Source organism: Zingiber officinale, chromosome 10B (genome assembly GCF_018446385.1).
Source record: "Zingiber officinale cultivar Zhangliang chromosome 10B, Zo_v1.1, whole genome shotgun sequence".
NCBI classification, from domain to species: Eukaryota; Viridiplantae; Streptophyta; class Magnoliopsida; order Zingiberales; family Zingiberaceae; genus Zingiber; species Zingiber officinale.
In genome coordinates, this window is record NC_056005.1 from 72,621,917 (window position 1) to 72,638,001 (window position 16,085).

Below are 16,085 nucleotides of genomic sequence, written 5' to 3' on the forward strand. Positions count from 1 at the left end.
TGATGTTTTTGTAGTAAGGTTGTTAAACTTGAAGACCTCGATCAGTTGGAAATAGAAATTATTGAAATATTATGTGAGCTTGAGAAGATATTCTTACCAGCCTGTTTCGATATTATGATGCACTTACCGATTCACTTGGTAAATGAAGTTAGGCTCGGTGGACCAGTGCAATATCGATGGATGTTTTCTATCGAAAGATATCTGGGTAAATTAAAGTCTTATGTACGAAATCGAAGGTATATAGAGGGGTTTATTGTTAAAGGGTATTTGATTGAAGAATGTGCAACTTTTTGTTCACGGTATATGGATAAAGGTGTGAAGACTAGACTAAACAAGGGTGCTCAAGATTTAGATATGCCTTGTGTTTATTCAAATGAATCCAACACAACAATTTTTAAAAATGCTGGACACCCTTTAGGAGGAAGGAAAAGAAGAAAAGACAAACTCTTCACTCTAGATCCAGTGTGTCATGAACAAGTTCATCGATATGCCTTATTCAATTTTAATTGCAAAGAGCTTGACAATTATATAAGGTAAATAGTTTAACTACCCATTATAAACTAGCTTCATGATTTTGCTATTTTTTCAATAAATAATTAATTGTATAATGAAGTGTACATCATTTGGTAATGTATATGTTCTTCATTAATGCAGTGAACATCAATTAATATTAATAGATAAAGAAGTAGTAGATTTAAGAATAAAACACAGAATAAGTTTAACAATTGTATATACAAAAAGTGATTAAATAGTGAAATTTTTAATAAAAAGTGATACATTTAATTTAAAAAGTGTTGCATTATTGGGTTAAAAAAATTATAAAAAGTGTTGTTATTAATAGTCAAAAGTGTTGCAATTGTTTAAGAGTAACAAAAGAATAAGTAGTACTGTTGGAAGAAAAAAAATGTTGCATATAGAAAAGTGTTGTCTTTGCTATATATCGCCACAGTTCAAGAAAGTATTGCATAAAATGACAAAAGCATTGCATTATATCTAACATGACAGGACTTGATAAGAAAGAATGAAAAATATTACCTTAGGTATAATGCAACATTTATATGGCTAAAAACAACACTTTAGGGGTGATATCTTAGCCTCAATTTGTAGTAGTATACTAGAACTTTTTTGCCTCTCATTCCAACTGACTTACTAAGTCTTCCTTACTTAGCCGCAACTAGAACTTCTCCGCTTGGTCGTCTACTAGAACTTCCCGCCTGGTATCTGGTCATCTTGATCCAGACACAAGAGCCCCACTTTCTTTGTTTGAGGTCAATATTCTACTCACATGACTCGATTAAACCATAGTTATTGTGCACAATCAGTGGCTAGACCTTCTGGCAATCCGAGTTTTGATACTAATTGTTAGGTTCAAAAAAATTCACATATTGTCCACTGTGGGCCTAAGTTCTTATAGTTTTATTTTTGGACTTTATCCAAAAGACCTCATTCCAATAGAAATATCTTTCCCTGACAAACTCATGATATTTTTCATGTGTTTTCAATATGAAGACTTTGTTTACAACCTTGCAGCTCTAATAATAACTATAGAATAACTTCTACACATTATAACAACTAGCCATAACTGATACGATAGTATTGAAAATCTAATTGGTACTTGCATGAGTAATTGCTTTAATTTCCATGTGTTTTCAATGTGGGGACTTTGTTTACAACCTTGCAACTTTAATAATAACTATAGAATAACTTCTACACATTATAACAACTAGTCATAACTGATACGATAGTAATGAAAATTTAATTGGTATTTACATAAGTAATTACTTCAATTTCCAATAAGTGTATAATATCTCATTGGATGTTTGATGTTCCTATGCAAAAGATTGCTACACTAGGATAAATTTCTCATGATTTACTTCCTTTTAAAAAGTAGAGGCCGGTTTAGAGGAGACACTAAGGTGATAGCTCCACCTTATGCTTCAATACAATAGCTAGCGATGAAAATATGAAACAACATTATAGCAATTATTCCATAGTTTGTATACACTGTGAAAGTATTTAACAACTATTACATAGGGTACTAGTTACTGATCATTGTTACACTAATACTGAAATGATCATAAGAATAATATTCTTTTGATTTTTTTTTTATTTTTAAAGAACTCTATTTAATATATTCTTTAAAATGCTGTTTAGGATTTGACATATCCATATTAATAATAATATTAATACTATATTATATATTATTTACACGGAGAGAGACTGATCTATCTGACTCTCTGCGCCGGGCGTGACTTCCCAATCGCCGGCATGCAAGGGCCATTGGAGTGCCGCCGCCGCAACCTCCCTCCCATCTACATTTTACTCTCTACCTCGATCTCAAGCTCACGCTGCTCCCAATGTCAATTTGCCCTCATCTCAGTAAAATGTAGCCAGCCTCGCTCATCGGATCTACCAAATCTCCTTGGATCCACCAAAGCACCGCAACTGTTGATGCGCATCCATCTGATCTCTCCGCCACCGAGCCCCGGCCGACCGCGCCCTATAAATGGCATGTAGCCATTCCAGGGAGCCAATGCATTGCAGCAGAGCTACTTCGAATCTGACCACCCTTTTTGGAATTGCAGTAGCTATATATGCGGTGCTACTGGTTGGCGGCCGCGGTGGCCGGGCTCAGCCTCTGGGCGAGCTGCTGCGTCGATGAAGCACGGGGCCAGCCCACCAGACAAGACGTCAATGGCCTCGCCCTCAACTACTACACCAAGAACACCAACTGCACCAGGGCGGAGACGAACATCCGAAATTTGGTCCGGGCGGCGTGGGAGCTCGATCCGTCCATCACCGCCGCCCTCCTCCGCCTCGTCTACTCCGACTGCTTCGTGACGGTACAGCTAAACGAGCTTACGCACCTTAATTAATTGACTAGACCAATAGACCAATCGTGATCGTGAGGGTGAGCGCAGGGTTGTGACGGTTCGATTCTGCTGGACGGGGAGCGATCGGAGAAGATGGCCGATCAGAACCAAGGGCTCCGGGGATTCGAGCTCATCGACAATATCAAGCAGGAGATGGAGTCGAAGTGCCCTGGAATCGTCTCTTGCTCTGACATACTCCATCTGGCCGCCCGGGACGCGGTCTCCATGGCCGGAGGGTGGAATTATCCGGTTTTCACCGGGAGGAGAGACGGTACCACCTCCAACGTCTCCGACGTCGATCTGCCGCCGCCGACCATTTCGTGGGACGACGCCGTCGCATACTTCAGCTCTCGCAACCTCGACGTGCTCGACCTCGGCACTCTTCTCGGTACACGCATCCATACTCTGTACGTACACGATTGGTCACTGTACTTAAGCATTAAACGGCGGCGATCCATGGACAGGAGCTCACACGATGGGGGTGGCGAACTGCCATTACGTCCACTACAGAATCTACAACTACAACAACACCGGGCTGCCCGACGCCACGATGGACTGCCGGTTTGCTCGGCAGTTGGCGGCGACGTGCCCGTACAAGCCGAGGCGCAACCGGCCTGAGCCGGCCGTGTTCCTCAACCCGACCACCGGTGCCAGCTACAACTTCTCCAACTCCTACTACGCGAATGTGTTGAGCAATGAGGGCGTGCTCGGGATAGACCAGCAGCTCACCACGTCGAGGGACGGCGTTCGCATCGCCGAAGAGTACACCCGCAGCTTCAAAGACTTCCGGCGCTTCTTCGCCAACTCAATGAACCGGATGGGGAGAATCGGCGTGCTGACGGGTAAGCTTGGCGAGATCAGGCCCAACTGCAGGTTCACCCGAGCCAATTTCCCACATTAGTTTGATTCAAGATCTACTGATCATGAGAATCAGCAGACTGATTAGTCGGCTTTAAGTTGGTAGAATTTGGCAGCGTAGGCCTGTGTTGCATCACTCCCAGCTGCCAAAACTTTCCTCTTTTGGTTTAGTTCCTCGACCACTCCGATTCAATAAATCCTCTGCAACATTCAAATGGGCATGCTAGCTATTTCATATTGCAAGTAGAAGAAAACAACATTGAGAATAAGCTTACATGTTCGTCGATCGATCGCTAAATACATACGCAAAAAAAAGTGTCATGCTTGGTTCTCACTTGGCTGAACCAGTGACTCTTTTGGTAGTCCCAGCGGTTCATCGGTATCAGATGGTTGTGATTCGTGTTTAGCGGCCGCTTGCACTACCCGGTCACGGACGGCAGTTGATGAAGGGGACAATGGTAGGCCAATTTTCTTTGGCTCTAACATTGAAGCAGTCCGAGAGAATGCTTGAGCTCCCAATTGCAAAGGGGATAGCAACAATCTGAAATGAAATGGATTGAAGCATTAATCTGACGAAGTCATTCGTAGGTTGATAATAATCAACTCTGAGAAACAGGGAATCCACACTATTGTTTGATGATAGCCACGAACCCTTGATTATCAACATAAATATCAGGAGAGAGAAAGTATCGAGTTCACCTAACATCTTTCTTCAAGTCCTCTGAATTCTCATATGAAGCCACCCTCCGATAGAGACTCTACCAAATATGTAGAACAGGTTAGCAGATAATCAAAGTCAACAATTATCATTTTGTCCCAGATAATGCACAGTTAAGAAGGTTGTTAAGTTATAAAATGAAAAACTAGAAGAATACTTCTCCCAATTACATTAGTTGGATAATAAGAACGTTTGCCTCCATCATGCCTTAAAGAAGAAGTATACATAGAACAACCTTCAAAGTTTATTGCTCTGGTGGAGCATGGTTTGGCAACAAAAACTTCAGAAGTCCTTGTAAGGTTTGAAGCACTACCTAGAGCACAGTTTCATAAACCCATAATCTTGCTCTCCTTTAGTTCAGGAAGATGTTTTATCTTACCTCTTTATCTAGAAATTGAATTCTTATTATTATCAGTATGGAATACATAACTAGTAATAATTTCCTAGGAAGCAATTCAGTCCATCTAATGACTAGATATATTTTCTTAATTTTAAGTCTTAAGTCTTAAGTTTGAATTTCACTATATATAGTTGTTTTGACTTATTTTTTTTCATCTTCATTTTCTTCTTTCTGCCTCCAATTCATCATCAACATCATACATCAAAACGTCAACACGATATCAAAATAATATTGTTCCGATCAAAGACCGAAATTCTAGCAAGAGTCGAGAGAATATACACGGACCTATAAATAAAAATTTCATGATGCTCTTGCAAATGCAAGGCTTATATAATATGTCAGCACAAAATATAACATTCATGTTTGTTAGTGCACAACAAAAATAAGATAAATTTAAAAAGGCTATGATATGATTTGTACTCTAAGTTCTACTCTATGGCCTGCTAACTCATTAGGTGAATCAATCCTTAAAAATCCCCAATAAAGAAAAATGTTTCCTTACAAGAGGTAAAGAAATCTTGTACAGAAATATTTTCTCTTTTACAAATGAATAGGAATTAAAGCACAAGAGAAAGATATAACAATAGTAAGTAAAAGAATAATCTTTGAAGTTAGACAACTCTAGTCGATCGAATTTTAGTTTTTAACCTGGAACAGACTTATTTTATTACTGAGCAGAATGTTTCCAATCGACTATCAACTTGACTCAGCTATTTAGTTAACTGAACCAACCTCTAACAAAACTGAATTTACTTGGCTTTGAACTCATCATTTATCAACTTCGACCAAAACACCAATTTTTGGGTTGAGTACACATAAGTAAAATATCTACCCCAAAATAGAAGATTGCATTCATTCATAATCTCGCATTTCACATATGTCGTCAAATCTTCATGTCAACAATACTCCTCGCCCTTGAGTCCTTCTTAATAAGACTCCGTTGAAGTGTTCAAGCTTCTAAGGGTGGCTTGATATTAGGATCATAGTTTAAAATTTTATTATGTAACGGGTGAAATTTACCATTCTGCCCACCGCTCGGCACAATAGCCGGAACTAACACCGCAGGATGTCGCAGGATCACAGAGGAACTGCGATCCTGTGGCAAACTCCACGAGTTTGCAAAGGCCGCCATAAGCTTGCGATGACCTCTGCAGGTCTCAGCGAACACGCCCGCCCGCCCGCGGGCGGGCAAATGATAATGTAGAAATTACTTAGGTTAAAACTTTAAACTTAGGTTAATTATGTCAATCAAATCTTAGTTATAAATAGGATAACCTATCTTAATCAAACTCTATAAAACCATTATATATATAATTTTAATTTCAAAAATATATAATGAATTTTTTTTATTTATTTATCATATAGAAACGTCACAATTTTGATTTTTTTTTTCTTTTATAAAGTTATTTTTTGTTTTTAATTTTTTAATATTTAGATTAAATTTGTATTTTTAATTAATATATTTTATATTTAAAATATTTGAGAGAGTATAGATATTTAGGTAAATTTTTGAACACTGATATAAAAATTTGATACAAAAGAAGGGGAAATGATATTTAATCTATATTTACTCCGAAGCGTGGACGTAGAAAGGAAAGGAATTACCCATGGAAAATTATCCTCGAGAGAAGGGAAGAGAAAGGCGAAGGAAAGTAGATAAAAGAAAGGAAACATTAAAGAGGGAGGGAATGGAATCTACGGCCTGTGACCTTTCACTTAGAGCTCAAGCCCATGGACGCCGATAATGTTGCCTCAAATCTGCTCCTTTTCACCACACACACTAGCGAGCACACCAAGGCCCTCTCACTTTTCACCAGCCTCCACGCCGGTGAAAATACTATGGCCACAAAATACTCCTTCTCGTTTCCTCATCTTATCCGTGCATTTCACCTTTGCTCGACCTCAAGCTCAGCCTCGCTGCGGCTGCAGGAGAAGGTAGAGAGCGAGAGAGGGGAACCGCTCTCTTCAGCTGCAACTCCGTTTGGGACCGTGCAAGAACCACTCTCTTTGGTTGCAGCTCCGGCCGACAAGATCCATGGATCTTTCCTGTCCGACGTCGGTTTCGCCTGCGGGCAGCAGCCTTGGGAGGTCTGTTAGGTGGCATCTTCAAGGGGACCGACATTGGCAAGTGGTTCATCGATTCCATTATTGCGATCAACCAGTTGGATTTTGGTTGTTAGCAGGATGAGAAGTAAGAGGAAGATAATGAAATTGGAGAAATTCGACATCTCTATTTTGAATCTTGTTACAAAATTGAAGGTTCCACGTCGATTCATCTCAATTTGCCTAGAATGTTGAGAAGTTCGGCGAGGATCAGAAAAGAGGTCAATTTTTCACGGACTCGGTGTCACCAACTCTTCAAGCAAGGAGGAAGATGCAAACCATGGCAATGGATATGAGAAAAGAAGATGAGTTACTTTCGTGATTCTCCTGGTACCTCTCTGACTCGGAGCTGAGGGAAAGGACGTCTGTCTTGAAGGAGCGAGAGGAGGTGGGGATGACTGAATCGACTCTGGAATGGGGAAGCTTGCTCGGTGCTGCAGGCGGAGTGCTCTAGCGAAGAGTCCTAAAGATGGCTCGCTCGCTCACTTCTGTCCGCTTGCACATTATTTATCATTAGCTCCCCCTTGTGATTATTTATCACACAATTAATCCATACACATTAATCCTATCCCACCTACCATACATAGCCTTACAGAATAACTGAAGCAAAAAAGAGCACAAGAGATCTTATCCAAATAAGATGTATTAAAGATAAATAGAATAAGGTACTAACAAATGATGAGGAAATAAAAGAGTAATGGAAGAGGTATTTTCATCAACTTTTTAATGAAGGTTTAGATGACTAACTTAATTTAGGTAATTTAAGTAGGTCAAATGAGTATAAAAATATTTTTATCGTAGAATTAAAACTTCAGAAGTAGAGCAAACTTTAAATGGGATGAAAAATAGAAAAGCAGTTGGACCAGATGATATTCCGATAGATATAAGGAAATGCCTTGGGAAACAATGTATTAAATGATTCATAAAGTTATTCAACCTAATATTGAAAATAAAAAAAAAGCCTGATCAATGGAGGATAAGTAACAAAGGAGCCATACAAAATTGTGCAAACTATATAAGTATTAAACTAATGAATCATAGTATGAAACTTTGAGAAAAAGTAATAGAAAGAAGACTAAGTAAGGAGACCACGGTGATCGAAAATTAATTTAGCTTTATATCTAGAAAGTCGACAATATAAGTTATATATCTTTTTAAGTAACTAATTTAAAAGTATCGGAAATAAAAGCAAGACTTACACATGAAATTTGTCAACCTAGAAAAAGCTTATGATAGAGTCCCCAGGAAAATTATATGGAGAACTCTAAAAAAGAGAGGTATTAGCATATAGTGTATATTGAACTAATTAAGGATATATACGAGGATGTAATAATAAGAGTGAAGATTTCAAGCAGCCGAAACGTTTCCCATAAAGATAGGATTACATTAAGGATCAACTCTAAGTCCCTATCTTTTTACACTCATCATAGATAAACTACACATTCAAGATACAATATCGCGATCCATATTGTTTGCAGATGATATTGTTTTGGTAGATAAGACACATGAAGGAGTAAATGTTAACTCGAATCTTGAGAGATATACTAGAAGTGAAAAGTTTTACACTTAGTAAAATAAATACAGAATATATGAAGTTTAAGTTTAGCAATATTAGAGATAATGAGACAATTATTAAGATAAGATATGATGAGTTGTCTGTAGCTGAAAGTTTTAAATATTTAGGATCATTTTTGTAAAAGAATGGAAAAATTGAGAGAGATGTCTTATATAAAATACAAGTGGGATGGTTTGAATAAAGAGCGTCAGGTGTTCTTTGTGATTGTAAAATACCTCTAAGACTTAAAAGAAAGTTTTACAAAATAACAGTTAGATCTGCTATGTTATATGAAACTGAATGTTGGGTTATGATGCGAAGATATTGTTAGTGCAGTTAGCACCAATGGTTAAACTCAGGTTTTGATAAATGACAAATGAATTAAAATTAGATGTTGTATTTTCTAACCTGTTTATCAAGTGTGCATGACTGAAAGACTTGATGGGACCTGACACCATGCTGAAGAGGACCTGATAACTAGCACGAGAAGACCAGATAAATTTATATCTAGCAGGAAGTCTAATTGGGTCTATGGGACCTGACAACTGGTTGAAGTCCAGATGGGGCATCTAACATAAAGTCCTAGTGGGTCGAGTCTTAAGTAAGTTTGTAATGGTAAGTAGGGTAAGCACTAGCGGAGAGTGATCCAGTGAGGACGAGTCCTAGTGGGACTGTAGGTGTTGGTCTAGTTTAGATCCATTTTTGAAGTTTAAGCTGAGACCATGACTAAATCTTAGTCTTGGCAAGGCAGGATCTAATTAATAATGTTGTCTTATTTCTATTATGCTAACTCTACTTTGTAGGGTACATTTGTTATTTGGACTAATGGATTTTACAAAAGCTAAAATACATAGCTCAGCTTCGGATGAACAGTGCTAGAGGCGCCTTGGAGCTGCGAAGAGACGACCGTGTCGTTGTTTTCGATTTTCAGTTTCCACTTTTCTTAATCTATTTTATTCCACTGCGCACTTGCACTCAGTTTTAAAAAGTAAAAGAGAAACAAGTTTTAAAATACACGTGATTCACCCCCTCTCACTGCCTACGATCCTAACACATGAGCAGAAGATGAGAGTTGCAGAGATAGGGATGTTAAGATGGATGTGGGACACACAAGAATGGACAGGATAAAAAATGACTAAATTAAAGAGAAAGTCAAAATTGTACATTAGACGACCAATAAATGATTTGATTAGGCGATATAAAACTATGACAAATATTCATATCAAACGAGAAAGAGGAAGATAAAAAAGGACTTGATTAATAATAATAAAACAAGATAAAATTTATTTAAATATAAATAATGATATAGTATGGGATAGATCCTAATGACGTAGAAAGATCCATATAACCGACCCCACCTAGTGGGATAGGGCTTGGTTGTCGATATCAAAACTATATTGACACGACACGATACGATATCAAAACTATATTGGCACGACACGATACGATATCAAAATCGCATTGTTTTGATCTGGGACCGAAATCTCAGCACGAATCAAAATTTTAAACCATGATTTGGATCTTTGAGCTATCAAAACAACATCCTCTTAAACATATACATCATGAGCTATCTGCTCCATAATCACCAACAAAACACCTAACAACTTGGTCAAACTCGATCATTTGGGCCATGATTGCACCAACAATGTTTCTGCACAAGGATCAAGGTTATCTTTTGATTTTGGGTAGGCATGCTTTATCACTAACAGAAGAGAAATTGTAGTAAAAGGTGATTACGCTCACCCTAAGCACCCCTCACACCCTGTCTCCAAGTTGTGTAAAGGGAGGTAAATTACGAGGTCAAATTCGACCACTAAGTGACTAGGGGGTGGGAGGAGTTTATCACTAATATAAGAGCAAGATAGGTTGTTGTGTCCTTCTTGGAGCTAGTTTAATTTCTTGAAAAAAAACAAAATGCAAATTGTTAGATAGATAAAAAGAAAAGGAGTGCATATAAGATAAGTTTATCTGAGTTGATAACAAATTTGAGACATGCTCCTTGATTATGACAATATATATGGTTGCTACCATATATATTGTCATAATCAAAATGTGCATCCAGCCTCAAGTATATTTTTTCATCTTTTGCGAAAAGAAGAAATAATAAAAATTGATCCACTTCTTCAAAATGAGTGCAATACAATAAATTCTCACATTTTTATTGCCTTTCAATAATCAATCAACAAATTTGCTAACCAAATCCATAAAAGCTCCTAATATACTAACAAACTAGTTTTTTCGTAATTATTTTTAGTGGTCTTAAGGGGAGTTTTAGGAACCTAAATGAATATTAGACGCTTAATCATAAATACCATGTATTTACAAAATCAAATCATAATTTGACAATGATGTATGATGCATAAGGAGTGGGGACTACCTAGTTAACTAAATTCCTAATTAATTTACCTCTTAACATAACATACAAGTTGCCTTATCAAGGCCTATATGCGTTTTCACCTTGTTCAATTATGTTTCAGAAGTGTGATTGGATCTCGAAATAAGTCACACATGGAAATTTGATTCCATGAACCTATAATGGTCCAGATGGTGTAGACTGTAGATATTATATAACTATTGTGCCTCTTTTAGTTAGCTTCAATTCTGTAATTCCACGCCAAAAATACCTTAACACTAAATGGACAGCAATAATTGGCAACACATCCAGAAAAGATAGATTGGGGTCCGGGGGAAATTTAATCCATCAAAAAAATTATCAACTAGATTCCATAAACAATTAGAACATGGGATTGCATGTAAACCATTTGAAAACATCGGTACCTGGCCAAGGCCGATGATACCAATTATCTGTAGTGTCTTTTCCCACTCTGCAAAGTATATACTTAGCTGTAAGCATGAAACTGAAGTCAACATGTATTGATGCCATAATGATCAGTGGATATTTGTTTTCAGATGGGGAGTATCAATCATGCCAGAATCATCACCTTACTAGACTAGATTTTTCAAAATGAATAATAGTTCAATCATGATTGTATGCATTGCCAGGACAAGGGCCTCAAAATTGCCTGTCAACCAACAAAACCTTTCTTTGTATGTTTGTTCATAGAGTATGATAACACTAACTCCAACAACTCTGATAACAGCAATATGATGTGTGCACTGTATTAAATTGGAAAAGGCTTGCTTAACAAAATGAGATAAACATAGTCACCAAACTTCAACTCATAATGGCTATTCCAGCTTGAGTCTATTTTTCAGTAATGCTGAAAGTATCTTGATGAATAACAAGAGAAGACCATGAGCACCAGAAAGTATTCTCATTTCTTTCAAACAGCTTACCTGAGAAGGCATAGATGGCTGCAGAAACTCCCTGTTCAAAAACATATAAATTAGTTATCTGCCTTCTTGGATGAACAATAAAGCATTTGAAATATACCAAAAGCAACATATGAGTGGAATTGTCAATGATAATTTGCTTATATTAAGTATGCTGGGTCATTGAGCATGCAAACTATAATAATGCCAAAATTCTAAGCTTAGATAATAAGATACAAGGAATAGTGAAATGAAGGCTTTATACCAAGAGATATCCTATTACAAGTGTTGGGGTAGGCTTGATATCCTCGATGATTGCCTCAGCGTCCTGCACATATTTCACATGAAATCTGTGAATACATGCACATTTAATGGGGCAACCGCAAAGTTCATGAGTGATATCTCATTAATACTAATTTTGGGATTAAAGTATATGCCTGTAGAAGCTGTTGAAATTCAGAATTAAGGATGTTCATCCAAAAATATTAGAGACAAGCATTGTTATTAACTTAGGAACCATTTATAAATAACAAAACCCATGGTTTAGTCAGTGACAAAACAAAAGCAAACATACGAGTAGGTCCTAGAGAAATTGTCATAGAGAAATTGTCATACCTCATTCAGTAGAGTTAATGCGGTCTGAGGCTTTAGCTCTTTAGTACGAAGACCATTCTTGACCCAAGATTCGAATCCACCTTGAACCATATAAGGATTCTATTTGGCAAATGGGTCAATTACAAAAGTTGATAACAACAGAAAGCCACAATTGTAGTTAAAGCATTGCTTAAGGCTTACCTTTACACCAAGTTTCTTCAATGATCTAGCAATGGCTTTAGAATGGCCCCCATTAGCATCCATAACAATGACCTTTGACTCTTTCTACATTTGAATGAACTAAGATCACTAAAAATGCTTGAGAGAAACAAAAGAATGATTTAATGTTGTCAATGGTTATCACTATAAGTCATGTACTTTAACATTCTTCAAGTTGCGGATGACAACAGCAGTTAAAGAATAATCAACATCTCTCCCACCCTTCAGCAGTTTCCTAACTGAGCCATCAATCTGAGGGTAAAATGGAAGCATACAATGGTAATGAGTAAGATTTACTCTCGGCCATCGAAGAAAAGAAGTGGAAGAAGTTTCAACATACCTCAGGGCGAATTACACTAGTATATTTAGACCTAGCCCCTCTCCGTAAATCAGGAACGCCATCTTTCTCCCTGAGTTCCTACATAAACCACATTAACCAGAAATATTTACTCCATCCATGACTAAAATTATTTCTCTTATATATTCCATAAAATCAAATCAAAACTGTGCCCCTTTATCATTGCATGAGAAAATGACTTTAATCAAAAAACAAATGATCCATAAAGAAAAATACCACCCTGAAATGGACTCCATACAAAATAACCAGCATTGTAACACTACAACAGGACCTAAATCCTATCTGAAATAACAGAACGAAGAAAAAGGCTCTTGAAATTTACAGTCGCTTGCCTCAGGCCGGACATCAATAAGCACAGCATCCTTCCCATCTCGTAAAAGCTCAAAAGTTGTTTCAGGTGTTAAGTCACCAGAGTATCCACCATATGTGAAAAACCAATAAGATGTGCTGCAAAAGGAATTTGCATGAATAAAAAACGGTCAAGAATTTCTGAGAAGAAAAGGTTGAAATTACCCTATGGCGACTGAGCTGCCTAGGAGAACTAAAAACTGGACAATTGGATCATTAGGATCTAAACCAAAATTTCTCTCTAATCCTTCAATAACCACAAAAGCCTGCATCATACAACCAGTGGTTACACTGGTTAGAGTTATACATGAGCCCTCATGAAAACAAATAATGAGAAGTGGTTCAATCACTATCTAGCAACGCACCTTCTGAAAAGCAGCTCCAACAGGCTCTACAATTTGCTTAGCTTTCTCCTCTGACAAGCTTAGTACCTCCTTAATGTATGGAGGAAGCAACGACTTTGCGGTTCCATAAGAATATACAACAAACGATCCTGCATTTGCCAAAGAATCCTCCAGCACAATAACTGCTCGCCTCAAGATGTCAATAGCTACACTACCTGCTCCATTCACATTTTCCTTCAAATTATTACTAGCTTGATCTTTGGTGATGGACACAGAAGAAAGAAAGTTACTCAATGTGCTATCAATTGATTTTGTAAAGCTTCCAACTGTATCAGAAGCAGATATCTTAAGTGTGCTGAAAGTGCTCTGGACAGCATCTTCTGCTCTTTTTAATGATGAGTCGACAGATTGATTGATTCCAATTATAATATCCTCAACGTTTTCTTTAATATCTGAGAATCCCTTATTAGCCACTTCTATCTCCAAAACTGGCAATGAATTACTTGCCCTAGCATCCGAATAAATGGAGCTCGAAGAAGCAACGTCCATTAATCCACCTGAGCTTTGAGTAAGAGATTCAGGAAGATTTGGAAACTCACCATTGCTAAGGGGTGTAATAGATGGTACCTCTGAGTACGGTGTATTTGTTGGTAAGGCAGTGATACTAGTACTGCTTAAATTATTGGCAAGAGCTCCTTCATGTTTGTTGGGGAAAACTTCAGGCTCAAGTAAGTTTCCACCAACTGGATACAAACCGTAACTCTCAGAGTAATTACTGCTATCTGGCAAATTGTCAAAATAATCATTCTGGAACCCACTCACTATATCATCAGATGCTTCAGGGTATGGAGAGAGAATGGAGGTATCCAAGGATCCCTGAGGTCTTTCCACAACTAAAGAATCCATAGATTTAAAATGCACTCTGAATGTCCTATCACTTGCATAAATACAATCTTGGATATATAAAGATGGCCTATTGTTGTTGATGATGCACCTATCATCTATAACCTTCTGAAGAGGATAAACAACCTTTGCACTAGCATGGAGAGATACCTGCATAAATGTGCTCTCAGCTCCCAAACAAAATTGTTGGTCTTTGGAAATTAGTTAGCAAGTAGAATATCAATAAAATATACAAGCTCATAGAGAAATCTTAAATGAAAATTAATAATCATAGACTAAGACCAGCATCTGTGATGAGAAACTCATTATTTCCACAACTTATTCTTTCATTTGGTTTGGTTTGTACAAAGATTCATAAAACATGATGGAACCAAATTGCCATGTAATCAAGCTACACTTGCAATTTGATTGGATCATGACAATGTGAAATGAAACAATATAACAAGTGCTACGGAATCATTGGAAGAATGAAGTTTCATTGAAACATGAGACAAATTAAGCATTGTGTTTTTTAAGGCAAAAATTGAAAGGTGAAACAAAATGCCTCTCAGGAATATTCTTATGTTGAGAAAATCAACTCTTTAATGAAGTACTTTAAACGAACAAATTTAGCACTTACATTTCCTCTGGTAATAAATGTATCCAACAACAAATTGATCAAACAAATGTCAATGCTCCGCTTTATGTGAACAAAAGTAGCATTTACTGAAACCACATTGTGAGGAAAGCGTGATGACAAAGGAAGAACAACAGAGATTAAAGATGGTTCTCAATTAACCAAAACAGAAACAAAAGCGTCCCAATCAGACTCCGAAGAAACACAGGGATGCACGAAACTATATTATTTTAGGGGCCTCCAATTAATTGAGCCGTGCAAACAACATGATGATTTGTGGCGACTAGAATTGAACCAATTGTGAAGGACAGATGAAACTGACGAACGCATGGTAAACTAATCTTTTTTAAAAAAATTGGTTTTTTTACGAGGCTATCGATCAGGTGGAATACCTGCGAATAAGATGAGCAAGTAGCGGCAGCAGAGCAGATGGACAGCATGACAATTGTGTTTTCGGTTGCCCCTTTCTTTCCTTTGCTAGAAGTTGTGGAAGTGCAGAATACAATAGACGCTGCAGGTTGATTTGGGTAGCGAGGGAGAGGAGTGACAGGGACGCGGGCGATCTGTGGCTTGGAGCAAGCGGCGGAGGATTAGAAGGAAGCGGATTCTGTGACGGTGCGTCGTTGTGGGATTATCCGATCGATCGAGTGGACTGATGGAGGCTCTGCTTGCTGTTCACTCTTCACTGACCCCTTGGCAATCAGGGTCCCGACTAAAGGTGCAATCTAATCGAGTCTATTCACTAGATTTGAACTTGGTTCGAAAGATCTTCATTCATATTTAAAATTATCAAATTTGAATAGAAAGCACGTGAACATATTCGATAATTTTTTAAAATTAAATTTGAATTTAAATTTATAATATTTTATTTAATTGTTTATGTATCGCTTACGCACGGAATTTCAATCGAACTTTAATTATTT

The 16,085-nt window shown here is 37.5% G+C and overlaps 2 protein-coding genes across 3 annotated transcripts; one reads left to right on the forward strand and one right to left on the reverse strand.

The window, feature by feature from the left end:
• The first annotated feature begins 2,594 nt into the window (after nucleotides 1–2,594).
• LOC122029188 (probable peroxidase 61) lies at nucleotides 2,595–3,774 on the forward strand. Its single transcript, XM_042588129.1, has 3 exons — nucleotides 2,595–2,843; nucleotides 2,922–3,261; nucleotides 3,338–3,774. The coding sequence occupies exons 1-3, from the start codon at nucleotides 2,595–2,597 to the stop codon at nucleotides 3,772–3,774; spliced, it is 1,026 nt and encodes a 341-aa protein (XP_042444063.1).
• On the reverse strand, nucleotides 3,306–15,837 carry LOC122028676. 2 transcript variants are annotated; one of them, XM_042587520.1, is made up of 14 exons: nucleotides 15,555–15,837; nucleotides 13,665–14,696; nucleotides 13,465–13,565; nucleotides 13,284–13,398; nucleotides 12,934–13,011; nucleotides 12,753–12,845; nucleotides 12,576–12,659; nucleotides 12,396–12,494; nucleotides 12,046–12,108; nucleotides 11,805–11,835; nucleotides 11,286–11,332; nucleotides 4,431–4,489; nucleotides 4,007–4,272; nucleotides 3,306–3,932 (listed from the first exon to the last, which is right to left on the reverse strand). In XM_042587520.1, the coding sequence occupies exons 1-13, from the start codon at nucleotides 15,600–15,602 to the stop codon at nucleotides 4,050–4,052; spliced, it is 2,073 nt and encodes a 690-aa protein (XP_042443454.1). In that variant the 5' UTR covers nucleotides 15,603–15,837; the 3' UTR covers nucleotides 3,306–3,932; nucleotides 4,007–4,049. The 2 variants fall into 2 exon arrangements, with proteins under 2 accessions (XP_042443454.1, XP_042443453.1); XM_042587519.1 differs by lacking the exon at nucleotides 3,306–3,932 and having other exon boundaries at nucleotides 3,934–4,272.
• Nucleotides 15,838–16,085: the final 248 nt, after the last annotated feature.

Coding starts and splice junctions, on each gene's coding strand:
- LOC122029188 (XM_042588129.1), top strand. CDS start 2,595: ATGCGGTGCTACTGGTTGGCGGCCGCGGTGGCCGGGCTCAGCCTCTGG. Junction 2,844..2,921: donor ACTCCGACTGCTTCGTGACG/GTACAGCTAAAC, acceptor GGGTGAGCGCAG/GGTTGTGACGGTTCGATTCT. Junction 3,262..3,337: donor CGACCTCGGCACTCTTCTCG/GTACACGCATCC, acceptor ATCCATGGACAG/GAGCTCACACGATGGGGGTG.
- LOC122028676 (XM_042587520.1), bottom strand. CDS start 15,602: ATGCTGTCCATCTGCTCTGCTGCCGCTACTTGCTCATCTTATTCGCAG. Junction 12,660..12,752: donor GCAACTTGAAGAATGTTAAA/GTACATGACTTA, acceptor ATTCAAATGTAG/AAAGAGTCAAAGGTCATTGT. Junction 4,490..11,285: donor GTATCATCGGCCTTGGCCAG/GTACCGATGTTT, acceptor CATATTTGGTAG/AGTCTCTATCGGAGGGTGGC.